Here is a 19,167-nt window from a genome sequence, read left to right as displayed (position 1 = left end):
GGGTGACTTGGTGATGGGAAACCTGCGGGGATTACAATTGAGATGGAAAAAAAATGTACAAAATGATGTAAAAATAAACTGTCATAAAAAAATAATACATTGAAAGATTATATGTTATGACAAAGTGAGATCTATTTGAGGGATACAAGGATATTTCAACACCCTCAGCTCAGTCAGTACAATTCATCATATTAATAAGGAAAGATAAAAAAAATATCATATTAAGTGATGCAAAGAAATCATATGCCAAGATTCAGTATCCACTTATAAAATGCTAAAAAACAGAATTCCAGACTTTCACATTTTTAAGCATTATGAAGATACAATTCAATCAGTGTCATTGTTTTAGTTAAAATCCAATCATCACTCTCTTGTTCTTTGATAAAAATGGTATTTGATTTTTAGCAGTTTTAAAGATTTTTCTTCCATATTTTTACTCAGTTATACTAGTCTATACCCAGATATATATTTTTCTTACTATTAATTCCACATAAAATTTGAAAGTCTTCTTGCATATGTTGTCTAGGTTCTTTAGCTTTAAAAAAAATGTTTCTATTTCTGTTATTTCTCGTGTCAAAGTTCAACTTTGCTCTAGTTCTATTATTTTTGTTACTATCATTATTATTAACATTATTATTAAAATGAAACATATTCACACATATTTCTGACATTTTTTAACATACTTTTATTCTCTTCTCTTGCATTTGTTAAATTTTCAATGGGCTTAAGTTTTGTTATTTTCTTTTCACCCATCCACCAGTTCATCAATCTTGTCTTCTAATTTTTTACATCTAGTATCAAGCATATCACCTGGATTTACTCATCAAGTAAATCACATGGATTTACTTTAAATATACTCCTCAGTTTTGGAGTTTCCACTTGACCCTTATATATAGCCCAACTCCCAGGATAAATCCTTACATTTCAGTATGTAGCTCCTTTAGTTCATCCAGTTATTTTCTTAATGTAATTAGTTAAAGTCCTTGTCAGTTATTTACAATATCTAAACAATGCATTGGTCTGTCTCAATTGTCTTTTTGTTCTCTTCAGTAGCGAGGTTCTCTTTGAGCATGTATATTAACGTTCTATTATCTAATATCATGCACACATATAAAATTTAAAACACTAATATTGATTTCTTTCTCTTAGATGTTTTCTTTTTCTCTCAACTAGACAGATAAAGCTTATAAACTTATTCTAATCAAGGACTGTGCTAAGATAAGCCTGAATTTTAGCTCTAATGATGGTTAATGAACATACCCATTACTATTTGCTCACTATTTGTATTTTGCAACTACAAGTTTACATCACTGTCCTTCACCCCCACACTGTCAAAAGTCTATACGATACTGTGAATAATGATCCTAAAAGTCTATACTAATAGCTTGTTGTTGATGAGAAACTTTACCAATAACAAAGCAATTGATACAGTTTTGTAAAGCGTTAAATACTGTTCTTTTGACAATAAAGTAAGCTAGAGAAAATAAGTCATTAATCATAAAGAAAATACATTTTGTTTATTTATAGAGACTGTAAATAACTTCAACAGTGTTGTTTTATATGATACAAGTCATTATAGATATGTGCATTCTGGCACTAGCTATCAAGAATCGAATGAAAATGTAAAGAAGAAATTTATATTTACTTAGAAGTATTCATGAATTGATATTTATTGAAAAAATTCAGGCTATGAGTACTCATGTATGCAAATATGTGTTGTTCAGAGTCAAATAGTTTATTCTGTAGATTGCCTCTCCTATTTTAATTTCTATTCTGCAAGCCCAACATAAATTTTTCACTCTCTTTTTCAATCCTTCTATTTATAATTTTAGACTTTTACATAATTCACCACATGCCCTAATAGAAAAATTATCCATGTGCTTGAGGTCTCTTCAAAGTTATGCTGAGTTACACATAACCCAGAAATAGACTTCAGTGGGTTCAAAACCTGGATTCTTAGCCTCATGCTCCAGCCAGAATCAAAAAATGCCTACAGGCTATAGCATCTTCAAAAAGTCAGCTTGTGTCTTTGAGATAATTACATTTCTAGAGTGACATTGCTTCAGCAGGCTTCTACTGGTTTTGACTTATTAGTGAACAAAGTTTACAACACACACACACATTAAGTTATAGAAATACCTTTCTTGCTTCATTACATGATCAAGTTATATAGATTTTGATAGCCCCCCCTATTTTTTCATTCATTTTGCAAGCAGAATATTCTTTTAAATTTTTTTTTCTCTAAAGACTGACTTAAAGAGGTTGGATTCTGTGGACATGATGGTGAATTCTTTTGGACATGTTGAATTTTAGGTGACAATGGAATTGGCATGACACTAGCAGAATATTGGAAATGTGAGATTTTAACGTAGCAACAAGGTCAGAACAGAATATATAAATGTGGCAACACACTTGTAAAGAAGTTAGTTCAAATTATAACAGCGACTGCCACTTTCAAGTGAATGAATGTGGTCAGAGAAATAAGGTTCATTGTATATATTCCTCACTTTAGGGATATTAACAGGAAGCTGAGAAAGGGATATTAACAGGAAGCTGAGAAAGTTAGGAAAGAAAAGAAAACTGAGGAAAAAAATAAGTAGGTTAATCCATGACACTTTTAAAGGAAACAAAAGAAGAAAGGCTGTGATAGTTTGATCAAAATATAATAGGTTGGTGCATTTCTAAGTTAGGGAAAATTATATTATATTCAATATTTAACAGCATGTAAAACATTTTATCCTATATCCTAAAGCAAAGCCTATTTGATACTTGGAAATGAAGCTATTTTCAATTAGTTAGGAATAGTTAGTTGAAATTGTATTAAATTAAGCAATAAGAAAAAGCATAATAATAAATAATCATAATATTTGGTGAATTTGGCTTTAAATCTGTTATGAGAGGTAAATTGTTTATTAGTACCATATATTTTTACTTTTTGAAAAACAATTAATTCAAATAAAAACTACTCACCACAGATTTATTTATTATCATTTTTGCATATGAAGTCATAAAAGCAAATGTGGTATAAACATTTATTTCATGAACAAAAGATATCCAAATATAAGATATCTCTATAAATGAATAACTCATTTTTTTATTGAAGGAATAAAATTGGGATTTTTGCAACAGTACATTATTCAAAACAGCACTCACATTTGCTTTTAAGGGTTGTTCTCTGTTGCCTACAGTTTATGAAAGGTTTTATCTTCCTCCCGTCTATTACACTCACAAGAGACTGATTTTCTTTCCCCATTGTTAAAATATGTCACAATCTTAAATGATTTTTTTATATAACAAAATTTTTGTTTATTTTATTTGATTTAAATTATTTTTTAAAGATTTATTTATTTATGCATACAGAAGTATGCTCCAGGCCAAAGAAGCAGTGGCAGTGAGAGAATTCACCAGAGACAGAATGGGGAGCAGAACAGGCAGACCGACGAAGTACACTGCTGAGGGGAGCAGCGGGTCTGCTATGCCATGTTGGTCACTTCCCCAGCCAGACTGAATTAGTGTTAAACCAGCTGTGGCTAGCTTTTGCAGTGCTGCACTTTAACCCCCTGCACCATCAGGGAGGGCTCAGCAAATTTTTTATAAAGAAATTTTATATCTAGATCTCAGAAGCCTCTATTAAATTTATTAAAATGTGATAAGTTTCTTGAAGTCGCTATTAAATGTGTTCATTTTTGTATTTCAACAAAATACATTTCTGATAATATAATGAAAGCAGAGAGATATGTTGCAGCATTGTTAATCTCAAATGATTAAATAAAAACAAATTGTGTTATTTCTAAGTATAAAATAATTCCTTGGTTACTCTTTCATGCTATATAAGTCTTTTTTTTTTATTTTTTAAAGAAAAAGAAACATGCTAGGATATAATTTCAGCCTGAGTAATTTACCCATCTAGTAAAAATGTTTTTACTTACAACCAGAAGAACACCCATATTTTTCCTAGTTATTACTCCTCAAACATTATTTCATCTTCCCAGATGATGAACCTAACAGGTAAATTACTACATATGCTTTTCTTCTAACTGCTACGCATTAGTACCATAGATTATATGTTACAGAATTATATATTATAAATTATATAAAAATTAGCAAAACTTTTTTCAAAGTAACTCAACACAATTAGTAGCTGACATTGGTTCCCATTTTCTCTATTTATATATGAGAAAGAGAAGCACCATTGCTCAGAATAATACCACAAAAAATAAATAAGACCATTCATATGAGGAATTCTCAAATCTATAAATCAAATAGTAGAAGTTGCATTTACTGCTCCAAGGCAGTTGCCTACAAAATTAGGAAACACCATACTATAAAGGATTGTCTTTGCTATTTCCTTAATAGTTCATCTATTAAAACATCAAGTCAGGAAGTAACACATTGTGGATCTTTTAAAATATCTACTCCCAACACTAATTTCTAAACCACTTATGCAAATAATGTGGAAATATTTATGTAATCTATATGCTCCTTTGTTGCTACATATGTATTGTTTTATGTGCATTCCCATTATTTAATAGTGACATTAAAATAAAAATTACAATAAAATAAAAACAGAATTCTCCATCATGAAAATATGTTAACTATGCAAGTATGGTTAAAATATGTTAACTATGCAAGCTGAAGATCGAACAGGGGAGTCCTGTGTATTATTGTAATCAAGCCATTTCATTACTAAATATACATACTAGGCTGGTCAATGACTCTTCTCCCTGTCTCACTCATAATGTATGGCAGATAGTTTAGGAGAAAAGCAGAAAAAGGTACAATGAAAATGACATCACCAAATTCTACACTGTAACAGATAACTACATTTCTTTTAATACTTTAATCTTTTTTATCACTTGCCTGCTAATTTTCATTATTCACCTGTTTACACAGCACTTCGTGGTATTAGCACACTTCTGTAAAATACACAGTCTTCAGAATTTCCACCCTGACTCTGTTTACCATAATTCTTCCTCAACTTTAACAAACTAGCTGATTCTTATGGTTAAACTGTTACATTTTTTGTGGGGTGAGATAAAATGGCTTATATTCTGTAATCTAAGTGTTATAAACCATTTTAGGAAACCATTTTCAAGTTTTCGTAGAGCTGTATCTTTTTCAATCACCATTGCTTCCTTCAGACACTTCATCGAAGAATATGAAGCAGTTGTAGAAGCTAAAGAATTAAATGGTATGAATACATCTTTCTCAAATACTTTGAGAAGGGAAGGGAGGAAAAAACTGGTACAAATAAGCATGTAGTGAGCAGTGAGCACCACTACAGAACATTTGTGCAGCCACAAATGCTCACATCCCTCTCTCTGTTTTATATTAAACAAAGTCTATGATCTGCTAGATTATTTTACTTTACCAATATGCCAGAAAATCTACCTTGCAATTTTTTTTAAAGATTTATTTATTTATGCATACAGAACTGGGGTAAAGGTCAGAGGTGCAGGGGCGGCGAGAGGCTTCACCAGAGACAGAGTGGGGAGCAGAACAGGCAGCGGGGGGGTCAGGAGAGGTCTGCCAGGCCATGTGGTCACCTCCGGGGCAGGCGGGGATCTAACTCATGCGGAAGTGGCTTTTAGCTTCTCAGTGCAGCGGGGGGGTCAGGAGAGGTCTGCCAGGCCATGTGGTCACCTCCGGGGCAGGCGGGGATCTAACTCATGAGGAAGTGGCTTTTAGCTTCTCAGTGCAGTGCTTTAACCCTCTGCGCCACCAGGGAGGGCCTGCCTTGCAATTTTTAAGGTGATTATTTGAAATTGAAAATATCATTAAAAGTCATTCTTTCTGCCTGTTCTGCTCTCCACTCTGCCCCTGGTGAAGCCTCTCACCCTCCGCATCTCTGGCTTGTACTCCAGTTCTGTATGAATAAATAAATCTTAAAAAAAAAAAAGTCATTCTTCTGTGGAATTTCTTTGAACAAACTGGATTATAGAATAGTAGAGATGTATAAATTGGGTAAGGAATTGAAGTCCTTGGGAAGCATGCCTGCTTTTCTCGCAAGGTGGCAAATGTGAGTTTGAAGCAGCAATCCTGTCTGTGTCCTTCTAGATTTGCCTGGACAATTCCCTTTCATTGGTCACAGTACCTTTAGGGAAGCACTGCCTGCTGTCAGAGTGTGGAGATGATGCCCCACAAGAACCACAGAAATGTCACCCACCAGGGAAGATTTTTAAGGCCACAGAGCAGATTTGTCCAAAATCTCAAAATAAAACCACAGGTTCCAGGCATTTGGTTCTATCTCATTCAAAATGTCACCCTTTTATTTTATCCATTAGCATTTATTATTGAACAAACAGATCAATAATTTTATTTTAATATAAAGCCACTTATATCACTAAAATGATGAAAATTTTCATAATTGCTCAGAGTATTTTGTAAGTCGCCTGAGTGATAGATGGATATACTAGTATAATATACCAAAATTATATCCCCACAAAATTAAGACCCTCGAAATGTAGTTCCTGGTGCTTATGGAACTCTCGTAACATTTTAAAGCAGATTATCATCTCTGAATTTTAGTACTGTCAACCACTTTGCAGGGTTTTTCTGCTCTAATAAGGGATCAGTACAAGAACATTTTATACTGCCTGTCTTTAAAGTTAATGTGAAAAAGTACAAATCTGTAATTCAAGTATTTCAAGTAAGATATAGTACTATCTCGAGTGGGTTATCTCATTTGAATTATTTGCTATTAATGTCCTGAAGAAAGGAGAATGTTATTTTACATATATAAAAAACATATTACTTAAATAGTAAAAGCGTTCTTTTATAAATATGATAGCAATGCATATTGATAAAAAGCACAAAATAAGGAAATCTAAATGACAAAGATAATATTTTAAGTTTTCCTTAGATAATTATTGAGTAAAATATTAATTTTGTTTATTTGTGTAATATCATCCCTATGTAACAGTTTTGTTTATATAAAACTTAACAATTGCAGGATTAATGCATTGATATTTGCATCCATAAAAGAAAAAAAGTCTTTAGCAGATTAATATGCAAATTAAGCTGATTTCAGAAATTTTCGAGATTTTTCTCTGCAAAAATTCTAATGCAGAAATTGAAAATACTACATAGTCACTATAATAATATTTCCACAAGCTTTACTTTCAAAAGAATAGTATAATTTTGAGAAACACAAATACATATGTGATGGCAGGAATGCAGAAATATAAATGAACCTATCTCTCAATTCACCCTCATGTGGGGTGCACCTAATTGACCCATGTGGGTGACCTGTACCTTATTTAGGACGGTTAACACACGACTAATGACTCAGGCAAATCAGATGACAAATTACCTTTGAAAGGTCCCCAGCCTCCAAATAGAAGCAGATAACAAACACATTCCACGTAACCCAGAGGACTAGCCAGACAGCATACTGTAGAGAAGAGAAAAAATAACATAGTTAATTTTGAGTCAGTTGAAAACGAATAAAACAGAACTTAAACTTTTGAACAGCCACATCTTAAGACTAGTGGGACCAGTCAGTGCTTCTTTGTAAGGAAAGGAGGAAAGTTACATTCATCTTCCTGTTGATGTTCTTCACTATTGCACACTCTCGGTATTACAGTTCCAATTAGCTCAAGAATGAATTGTAGGTTTCAGAAAAAAGAAGTAGTAGGTCATATTTATATTCTAAAAGAAAATTTTAAGGGGGAATTGTTATGATGTTTGAACCTCTGAAAAGATTCAGCTTCTTTGGAAAACAGTATGGCATCTTCTCAAATTACTAAAAACAGATCTGTCATGTGATCCAACAATCCATTCCTAGGTACCTAATCAAACAATATAAAACATAATGTAAAAGGATATATGCGTCTTTGTGTTTCTTATAGCAATATTTTGAATAGTCAAGTTATGGAAACAACTGGTGTCTAATGAAAGAAAAGTGTGTATTTATGCAATCATAGCTACACAGCTATAAAAAAATACATAAAATCTTGCCACTTACAACAGCAAATGGAACTGGAGGGGACTGTGTTATGTGAAATAAAGACACCTACCAGATGATTTCACTCATGTGAAATATAAAGAAAAGACAAAGAAACCAATAAAACTGAACCAAAACAAACCCTAGAAATCTTACCACAGAATTAACCTACTGCAAGAGGAGACTGAGAGTAGGGAGAGGACTGACTGGACTGGAGGAAGATTGTGGTTGTTTTAATGGTGGATATGCTGCAATAGCATAAATCGGAAGATGTGTGAACCTGTATCTCTAAACTCTGAGGGTAATGCAAACCAATATTACCTCAATAAAAAGAAAACCTTAAATATACCTTCTTTCCATTACAATTATATATATAATAAAATGAAAAACATAAAAAAATTGGATGTGCTGAAGGACATAATAAAGACAACCCACCAAAGAGAATTCATATCTGTCTTTAGCAAAATTAACCACATGTGCTAACAATCCTGCTCTAAGTTATTTAGAATCATGAAAACAGTACTCATGTCTCCATCCATTGAATCCATTTTCCATTTCCCAATTCATCTTACTTTACTTTTCAATAAACTCCTATTCTAGGGACCGACCATCTAGTTATAATCCCTAATTTTATTCAGTGTGCCTTCTTCATTGTTGATGAGTTTTGTATACCAAGACAGTTCTGATTTTACTCAATTAGAATCTTAGAAGCTTAGAAGATATAGAAAGATACTGCAGACACTGCAGACCAGTAGTTTCCTTGAATTCAAATCAAGTGAGGGAGCTATATTAGACAAATACTATAAAAATACGCATAGTCTGAGCACAAGGAAGTGAATAACTATTTGGAGAAAAAAGAAGTCCTGCAAAACTTTGCAGAAGTAAGGAACATCTCCCATAAAAGGTGAAGCAGGCCCTCTCTGGTGGCACAGTGTGTTAAAGCACAGCACTGAGAAGCTAAAGCTACTTGCTCATGAATTGGATCCCCGCCTGCCCAGGAGGTGACCACATGGCTTGGCAGACTTCTGGCCCGCCTGCTGTTCCCCTCAGCAGTGTACTTCACCGATCTGCCTGTTATGTTCCCCACTCTGTCTCTGGTGAATCCTCTCATTGACCCCTGCACCTCTGGCCTGTACCCCAGCTCTGTATGCATAAACAAATAAATCTAAAAAAAAAAAAGTTTTGGGTACTGGAAGGGTTAGATAGGGAAATGCTGTAAACAAAACAGGATGGAAACATGAGTACTGTTTTCAAGATGATTCTAAATTTTTTAAATGGAAAAAGAGATGCATACAATTTCCTTGCTAAATATAAAACTGTTTCATTTTTTTTTAAAAAAATGGTAAGTTCCAGATTTTTAAGTTTATAATACAATGGTTTCCATAGTCTTATAATTGTAATCTGAAACACATTTCAGTTCATTTCCTAGGTCATCACAGATTCCACACAAATCAAATTAACAAAGCATTCTATGTAAAATATAATAAAACTATTTTCCACATCTATGCTATTTTGTATGTTTTTTATTTTTCAATATTTAGATAATACTCATTCCAAATATCAATATTTTATTCTTCTTCAAAGATCAATTTAAATATTATACCCTGAGTAGTATTAAATTGGAATCAGCTTAGCACAATATTGTGCTCCAATAAGATTTTGCATGTCCATATATATTATATATACTTGTTTAAATACATTTTCCAATGCATAATACATTTTTTTAAAGATTTATTTATTTATTTATACAGAACTGGGGTACAGGCCAGAAATGTGGATGGTGAGAGGCTTCACCAGGGACAGAATGGGGAGCAGAACAGGCAGATCGACAAAGTACACTGCTGACGGGAGCAGCGGGTGGGTCAGGAGGGGTCTGCCTCGCCATGTGGTCACCTCCGAGGCAGGCGGGGATCGAACTCATGCGGAAGTGGCTTAAGCTTCTTAGTGTTGTGCTTTAACTCGCTGCACCACCAGGGAGGGCATAATACATTTTTTGAGGAAAGGGATTTTTTTTAAAAATTACTTCATTAAAACAATAATTTATTATTTCTGATTTACCACACTACAAAATGATAAGGATTTACTACACCATATTTTACATGAAGCTTTTTCACTATATTTGTTAGTAATAATTTTGTACTCCTTTTTTATTCCCCTTCTCCCAGATTATCTCCAGAAGGGATATAATCGATATTCCTTCCATATATTTGCATTATTTTCAGTTCAGTGTTTACTTTATTACAAACCACTTAGTCCACAATGCATCCTCGTTTAGTAAAGATTTACAAGAAAGAATTATCATGGTTTGTAGTGTGTCACCTTTATTAAACACATAAATCCATCCTAATACAGAAGATAATCCTTAGTTTGCATCATTACATTAAAGGAAGGCTTTATCAAATTTAGTTACTCATTAAATAAATCAAATTATTTACTCATTAAATAAATCGATTCAATTTACTCATTAATTTAATCACATTTAGCTTTCTTTTTAATATATTTTATCTTGTATTATATTTTACTGAGGTAATGTTCATTTTTGACTCCAAGTGGGGTAACACAATATGAAGGGAGGGGCGACAGGTTCACACCTCTTCAGATGCATGTTACCACATCACACCTACTACCAAAGCAGCCATATTCTTTCCTTTTTAATATTAATTTTACTCTAGCTTTTTCATTTTAATATATTGCACCATGTAGATCTAATTTCCAGCTGTATTTTGCCAATTTGCCTAAATATTGATGAGATTTTGCACTTCCTTATAATCTGACCTATGAAGGTTTTTTGTCAATAAAACTTATCATTCAAATTATCCTTGAAATTACATGTCATAATTATTTAAGAGTATAATGACTCCTACCAACTTCTTCCCAGTTACTGTAACTAGTTGATGTGATATAATTGACAGTGGTTCAGTTTGAATATAATTGAACACGATGTCCTGCCCGGGAGAGATATCCTAACAGAATAACAAAGTATTAAACTTGCCAGGTATCACCTAACTTGTAGTTTTCTGCTAAAAACTAATATTTCTTTTCCTTCATTTTATTATGGGAAAGTATGACATTTTATGTTGTAGTTTATGTCTGAGTTATTCCTAGTGATAGAAAATCCCCACTCTATGATGCAATTCATTTTTTTTTTCTTTTAAAAAATATTTTTAAATTTTTTTACACCATTCTTCATTTTGTGCATTTTCCTGGAAGGGCTCATGCTTAGTGAAATAAGGCAGAAAGAAAAAGAAAAATACTGGATGGTTTCACTCATAGCAGGAACAGAGGGATCAGGGGGAAAAAAAAAGAAAAGAAAAGAAAAAGCAATTCATTTTTTTTTTTTTAAGATTTCTTTATTTGTGCATACAGAACTGGGGTACAGGCCAGAGGCTCAGGGGTAGTGAGAGACTTCACCAGAGACAGAGTGGGGAACAGAACAGGAAGATCAATGAAGTACAATGCTGAGGGGAGCAGCGGGTGGGTCAGGAGAGATCTGCCACACCATGTGGGACACCTCCGGGGGGCAGGCGGGAATCGAATTCTTGCTGAAGGGGCTTTAGATTCTCAATGCTGTGCTTTAACCCGCTGCACCACCAGGGAGGGCCCGCAATTCACTTTTATAAGCGTTAATTTCTACAGCATTAAGTGGAACATTTTAGAAGTTGATTAAACTTGAGAATCCAGCTAAATGGTTAAAGTTATCAGCTGAAAAAAATAATTGTATCATCATGGTTTCCCTGTTGTATTCGTGGCCATAATGATGAAATTAAATTAGTTTTTTAGGAAAAAAAAAATAGTTCAGTTGTCAATCATAACTAGCCAAAATACTGTCCAGAAACAGAGACTTAGTCTATTATATTTTACAGTTAAAAGTAGAAACTCAGACTAAAAGGCTGCTAAACATTTTATTAGAAAGTAACAGGTTACACCTTAAAGACACTGTCAGGGTTTACGCAACTCTCCCTCATACTTTTAAGCTGTCAAAATTAAAAACTGTATTTTTTTATTATGGAATATATTTAATACACATAAAGCATTTATATTTTAGCATCTGTTTTTCAGGTTATGTGAAGAATGCTATTATTTAAGACCAATACAAGTATTACCAAATGAAATATTGAATAATAATTACACTTTTTCTAATTGAATTATACTTTGTCCTGAACATTGTAAGATTTTACATATAAACATGGTTTTTCTTGGACACCAAAGAAGCGTCTGTTTTGAAAACATATCTTTTCTTCTCCCTTCCTTCCTCAGAGACTATAGTAGTGTTTACCACAGAGAAGCCCACTATATTAATAGTTTATGCATACATAACATGGGTACAGGCCAGATGTGCAGTGAGAGGATTCACCAAAGACAGAATGGGGAGCAGAACAGTCAGATTAACGAAGTACATTGCTGAGGGGAGCAGCAGATAAGACAGCGAAAGTCTGCTGCACCATGTGGGTCATCTCCCCAGCTGGGGATCGAACTTGTGCTACAGTAGCTGTGGCTAGCTTTGTAGTACTGTGTTTTAACCTGATGTGTCATCAGGGAGGGCCCCATAAATAAATATTTATTATCTAAATCAGTGACTTTCTCTTAAGAAGAACCACAATTTAGAAAACTATTATTAGGTAATATTAACATAATCACTAGAAGATGTAGAAAGTTAGGACAATTGGATGCAATCACTAGCCAAATGATTCCATGCATGCACAATTAATAAGGAAACAAAACTGGGCCCTCCTTGGTGGCGCAAAAGGTAAGAATGTAGAACTGCAAGCTAGTCACTGACGCTTCAGTGAAGAGTTCCATCTCCAGCCAGGTGACCCACATGGTTTGACCTATCCGCTGCTCCCCTCAGCAGTGTACTTCATCGATCTGCCTGTTCTGTTCCTCATTTGCCTCTGGTGAATCTTCTCACTGCCCCTGCATGTCTGGCTTGTACCCCAAGTCTGTATGAATGAATATATTTTTTTTTTTAAACAAAACACAGGCATGGTTATGGTGGGTGTGCTGTGGCAACATACATGTGGAGGGGTGTGTTCCTGTATCAATGAAGAATATACAGTGCAGGAAGCCAATGTCACCTCAATTAAAAAATCTAAAAAAAGAATTAGCTAACTCAAAAATAAACTTCTGGACTATAAGACCTAAAAGGGCAGTGATTGGGTAAACTGGATAAATGTGGTCAATTCTATGGTGAAGAATAGAATTAGATTCTTAGTGGGGAATTGAATGTAGTATGAACAGATGTTGCTCTATTATGATGTATACCTGAAACTTACATAATGTTATGAACAATGTTGCATTGATAAAATATTTTTAAAATATAATAAAAAAATGAAAGGAGTTGAAACAGTGAAGTCATTCATATTTATTGAATGCTGGTTGGATGTAAGTATAACCAATGTTACAGAGAAACATTATAATATGTAAGTCACACTCCCCTAAAATGATTTATATTTATCATTGATAGACAATCAGTGCAATCTATAGGAATGTTTTTTAGCTGTGATTATTTTTAAAAGGAAGTTAGATTTGTTTCAACACAACAAAATTACTGATATTATACAGCTAATATAAAAGTAATAATGCAATCAGTTCCAATGAACTGTAATAGAAGTGTTTCTAAGAAGCATTGTATTAAGCAAATTATGTCTTAAAAACAAGTCCTTCAGGCAATAGTTTAGAATTATTAACATTCAGGTGTTTCAATATTCAAAATAAAGATGCCTTAGTTGATTTAAAACTGTAGCCACAAACACTCTTGCGCAAAATGATTGGATGACATTCATCTTTTGCTCAGAGTTAATTATGTTTTAATTTTTTTTCATCTTTAGCAGCAGTAGCATTTGATCTACTTAGGCACAGTGAGAATTTTCATTCATTGTTGTAATAATAAAAGAGCAGAAGTGGCCTAAATAAAGCCACTTTATGTCCTAATTCTTGATCATTTTACGAGCAATGAATCGATTTTATGAGATAAATTCTATCTTCATAAGCCCTATTACACATATTTCTTACCATAAAAACTTACGCCTTAAGACAAATGCCTACACAAAATAAACTAGTAATTATCATGTTTAATTTGACTAGTGATGAAAGTTCTCATCAGTTAATCAGAGCAAATCTGACAGAAATATGATTTTAATCACAGATCACCCTGCCCTTCATAGAAGGAAGGAGTTTTCTACTTTTTCATTATTGTTTTTTAACCAATGATATTAACATATACTGAAGTTTTCTTGTGACTTTATATTTATTGAGACATGTCACGATGGCATAACTTATATTTTATTAAACAATGTATTATGTTTCTTCCATTTGTTGAAATTCCCTTTTCTTTTTTTAAAAAATAGCTAAAACTTTGAACATCAGAAAAGGTTAATTGAGAATTACCATAAATGGATATAATCACTGGCATCATATTAGTGGTCAGGTTTGCAATCTATTTTTTTTATGAATAGGCTTCAATCATATTAAAATTAACCTGTGGTTTATCCTATTAGTTGAATTTCTAAGCTTGATAATTGTCTCATAAAACATACTGCAACATACATGTCAATTCAATGAAGCATTATAAGTCACTCAATTCATGTTTACTGTTTAACTTTCCAATGCTTTTCCATTTCTATTTTGATGAATTCCTAGAAATTTGTATTTTGCTAAAAATTGTTCGGTTTATTACATAACACCTGAAAATGTTTTAAGTATTTCTAAGTCAGTATGTGTTAGACTGACTATCCAATGGGTATTTTTTAAATAAACAAACATGGTTGTTAAATTTTATACATAAAAATAAAAACAGTGGTTTGAAACAGTGTTCTCAAAGGCATTCTATTCTTGAAAGAGAAAGTAGAAAATGATTTGATTGAATAAACATGGAATATTCATCTACCATAGCACCACCTGAATTTGACTAATTACTTTCCTTTTAACTCATACAAAATATTTCATATGAAGATTATGTCTAATCTCTCAGTCCTTATGTTGGATTATACTGAAAGGTCTTTGATACTAAATAATAAGAAATTAAGTTATATGGAAACATCTTAATTGACATGCAAATGGGAAGGTTGAAAGGATGATCAAACATAAATAGAAATTAATGATATTGCCATTTATACATTTAAAGGCTGAAATTTGTGTAGCTTAAGAATCAAATTGTAATTTTATTATGAATATTTGTTCATATATTTACATTTAAGAGATAAAGATGTGTGATTAGATCTAAAAGTGATAAATGACTAGAAAAGAAATTCCTTCAGACTGCTGAAAAGGTAATTTATGTTTTATTGTCCTACAGTCATCACCACTTATATTTAAAAATGATTAAAAAAAAACAAGTTATTTGTGTTAGTCAGTGAATAATTTAAAAGCCGTACTGATTATCATTATTATTATTATTTTTAACAGTTAAAGAACTTTAGTAAGAGTGTTTGGTTTTCTCTATTGAAGTTTCTTGGACTAGTCTAATAACACTAAAACACCAAAGTTACCTATAGTCCTGGTGCTCCAGTTTTAAGTTCACAGTCAAGATGATATATCATTATGCATTAAAAAATATATGAATTTGAAAAAATAGTATCATAAATCTAATATTCTAATACTTTACTGTTCCTACACTGGTATATCATACCAAAATGGTAGACTATGAGATCTCATCCTCAAAGTATTCAATTCTTAACAATTTGTGAAAACTATTCTACAGAGCAAAAGGAAAGTCTTTGCATATGTGATTAAGAATTTTGAGATGGAAAGTATATCCTGTGTATATAGTTATGTCTGATATAATTACATGTATCCTTATAAAGGGGAGGCACACAAATATATTTTTTTAAAGATTTATTTATTTGTACATACAGAAGTGGGGTACAGGCCAGAGACTCAGAGGCAGTAAGAGGCTTCACCAGAGACAGAGGGGAGCAGAACAGGCAGATCAACGAAGTACACTGCTGAGGGGAGCAGCAGGTGGGTCAGGAGAGGTCTGCCACGCCATGTGGTCACCTCCAGGGCAGGCGGGAATCGAACTCATGCGGAAGTGGCTTAAGCTTCTTAGTGCAGTGCTTTAACCCGCTGCGCCACCAGGGAGGGCCAACACACAAGTATTTTAATAAGTAAACAGAAAGACAAAATGAAAAGAGTACAGTGAATTTGAAGACACTATACTATGTAACCACATGGAATCCTAAAACTACCTCTTAGAGTCCAAAGGGTCAAAGGTCCCATTTCTTCTAGAAACTCCTGAGGTCCAGTGACCTTGATTTCAGCTCAGTGATGCTGATTTCAGACTTCCAAATTCCAAAACAGTCAGAGAACTACTTTAACCTATATAAAACTATCGTGTGTGATCATTTGTTACAGTAGCCACAGGAAGCTAACTATATGCCCAATATTTTTTTTTAATTTAAATTTTTCTTTGAGGTCACACTGTCTTACATAATTGTTTGTACTTTGAAAGTATAATATCGCCACTTGAAGGGGTTGTTCCCTTAGTGCTCCTACCCCCAAAGCATCCATCAGTCACTTCCAGAGTCCACTGTTCTTACCACTTTGTTCTCATCCCTCCCATTCCTTTCTGTTCTCATTTCTTTCTTTTTTTTAAAGATTTATTTATTTTTGCATACAGAACTGGGGTACAGGCCAGAGGCTCAGTGTCAGCGAGAGGCTTCACCAGGGACAGAGTAAGGAGCAGAACAGGCAGATCGACGAAGTACATTGCTGAGGGGAGCAGCGGGCAGGTCAGGAGAGCTCTGCCTCGCCATGTGGTCTCCTGGGGCAGGCAGGAATCGAAATCATGCGGAAGTGGCTTAAGCTTCTCAGTGCTGTGCTTTAACCTGCTGCACCACCAGGGAGGGCCAAGTAAATTTTAGTTTAGTAAAGGAATTAAATAATGTTAAAACAACAACAACAACAACAAGGCACTCCCTGGTGGCGCAGCGGGTTAAAGCACTGCACTAAGAAGCTGAAACCACTTCCGCATGAGTTCGATTCCCGCCTGCTCCGGAGGTGACCACATGGTGTGGCATACCTCTCCTGACCAGCCCGCTGCTCCCCTCAGCAGTGTACTTCGTCTCGATCTGCCTGTTCTGCTCCCCACTCTGTCCCTGGTGAAGCCTCTCGCAGACCCTGAGCCTCTGGCCTGTACCCCAGTTCTGTATGCATAAATAAATAAATATTTAAAAAAACAAAACAAAACAAAACAAAACAAAACAAAACTCTTATAGTACCCTCCCTGGTTGTTCAGCAGATTAAAGCACAGCACTAAAAAGCTAAAGCCACTTCAGCATGAGTTTGATCTGGCCCGGGAGGTGACCCACGTGGTGCACCAGACCTCTCTAGACCCACCTGCTGCTCCCCTCAGCAGTGTACTTCGTAGATCTGCCTGTTCTGCTCCCCACTCTGTTTCTGGTGAATCCTCACACTGTACTTGCACTTGTGGCCTGTACCCCAGTTCTGTATGAATAAATAAATCTTAAAAAAAAAAAAAACAACTCATAGACAATCATCATAGTTGCCTTGAAATTTTGGCTAGTATTCAAATTACTAATTGCTTGATATCTTCCAACTTAGTCTTTATTCTTCAGTGGCTATACTTAAGAATTAATAGAATACTGCCATATTTGACCTGTTAAAATGAGTGGACAGCATTACTCTTGTTTGTATACTTATATTTTATAATTACTTTGACCACTTTGAAAACTAGGTGACTAATATAACCATATAGTACCTAAATTTTTGAAACCCCTCTTCTTATGACAATAATTGATTTTAAAATATACATTATTATTCACATGTTGAATTTTAGACATTTATCTGTGCTTCTGAAATTCATGGCACGCATAGGCAATGATGATATTTGTAAGAACACATGTAAACAAAGGGGTTGGGTACAGCTGAAGGTAACTGACTCCAGAGCTCCAGTTAACCCAGGTTCCTGAAGGGTTCAATAGCTCAGAGCATCTGCAAACTATCAGCTGTGGCACTGTTGGAAAGCTGTACTCAGAAAAACAAAGAAAATCTGTGATTTCTGTCCAGAAAGATGGTCTTGCTAATGAAAATAAAGTCTGCCTGTTTACCGTGCTCATCATGTTAGCTAGTTCCCCACAAGCCTTTATAGTCTATATGGCCATGTCAGCAGTGTTTCCGAATATCACATAGCTCATCCAATTAGCTGTGTAATCACTTCAGCTAATGAATGAGGCAATGTTCAATTCAAAGGCCACATGTACACATAAATAAATTCCTGTTTTACAGCGTTATAAATGCAGTATTTAGGTACTATTTACATTGTAAATTTAATTTTAAGAGTGAAATTCCAAAATTATTTTTATTTTTAATATTTATTTGTATGTTTTACATCAGGCATAGTACCCATAGAATTTGTACCACCAATTCACCCATATACCATCCCCTTAGTTCCTTGTGCTCATCCTGCCCACATTTTGTACCCTTATTCTAACCCTCCCCAAGTGTCTAAGATTTATAGTTGTGTAATTATTTATGTTTAGTTGTGTTATATATTTTTCAGTGTTATTATTTTTTCCCCTGACCCCTTACTTGGTTTCCCTATATTTTGTCCTTTCTCTTTCTGATTTATTTCACTGACCATAATCCCTTCTAACTCCATCCAAGTTGCTGCAATAGCATTAAATAATCTTTTTTATTTGCTGAATAGTTAGTCCACTGTGTATATATACCACATCTTCTGAATCCAGTCATCTATTTTTGGGCACTTGGGTTGTTTCCTCATCTTACCAATTATAAACAGTGCTGCAATAAGTTCCAAATTTACTGAAATAAATGCATATGATACATTTGTAAATAATGGACTAAAGCAAGATTCCCCCCCAAATCTTAGAAGGTCTTTATTTTTATTCTATTTACAAAATAATTTTCTATGTACTATCTGAAAAGCAAGGTTCAAATCTACTTTAGTAAATACATCAAAGCAAAAGTAAAATGAAACAACTATTATAATAGGAATGCCTTTGGCTGCAAGTAACATGATATTAAGGTATAGATGTTTCAATTATTAGGGCTTTAAAAATCTTTTCTCATGCAGAATTCTGAAAGAGAGTTGCTGTTGGCTTACTGCTTGTCATGGTTCTGGCTTTATATTGGTGGGATCTTCTTTTAAATCCTTACATGGTTTATATACCCTGCAGGCAGAATGGTGCTGGTCAGAAAAGGTTCCTTGCTCCTCTGATAGTTTATTCTTTTAGGAGAGAAAA

At 33.9% G+C, this 19,167-nt stretch overlaps 1 protein-coding gene across 3 annotated transcripts in view; it reads right to left on the bottom strand.

Annotated features, from left to right (window-relative positions):
* The window catches only part of NKAIN2 (Na+/K+ transporting ATPase interacting 2), an 841,972-nt gene that overhangs the window by 380,786 nt on the left and 442,019 nt on the right, over window positions 1–19,167 (bottom strand). For all 3 annotated transcript variants that reach the window (XM_012721331.1, XM_004673826.2, XM_012721341.1), the window contains one exon: window positions 7,313–7,393. In XM_012721331.1, the coding sequence (XP_012576785.1) occupies window positions 7,313–7,393 (81 nt within the window). The remainder of the gene's footprint in view (window positions 1–7,312; window positions 7,394–19,167) is intronic.

This window comes from Condylura cristata, unplaced genomic scaffold (genome assembly GCF_000260355.1).
Source record: "Condylura cristata isolate star-nosed mole 26May11 unplaced genomic scaffold, ConCri1.0 scaffold00001, whole genome shotgun sequence".
NCBI lineage: Eukaryota > Metazoa > Chordata > Mammalia > Eulipotyphla > Talpidae > Condylura > Condylura cristata.
Note: the sequence above shows the minus strand (reverse complement) of the source record. Positions and strands in the feature narration are given on the sequence as shown.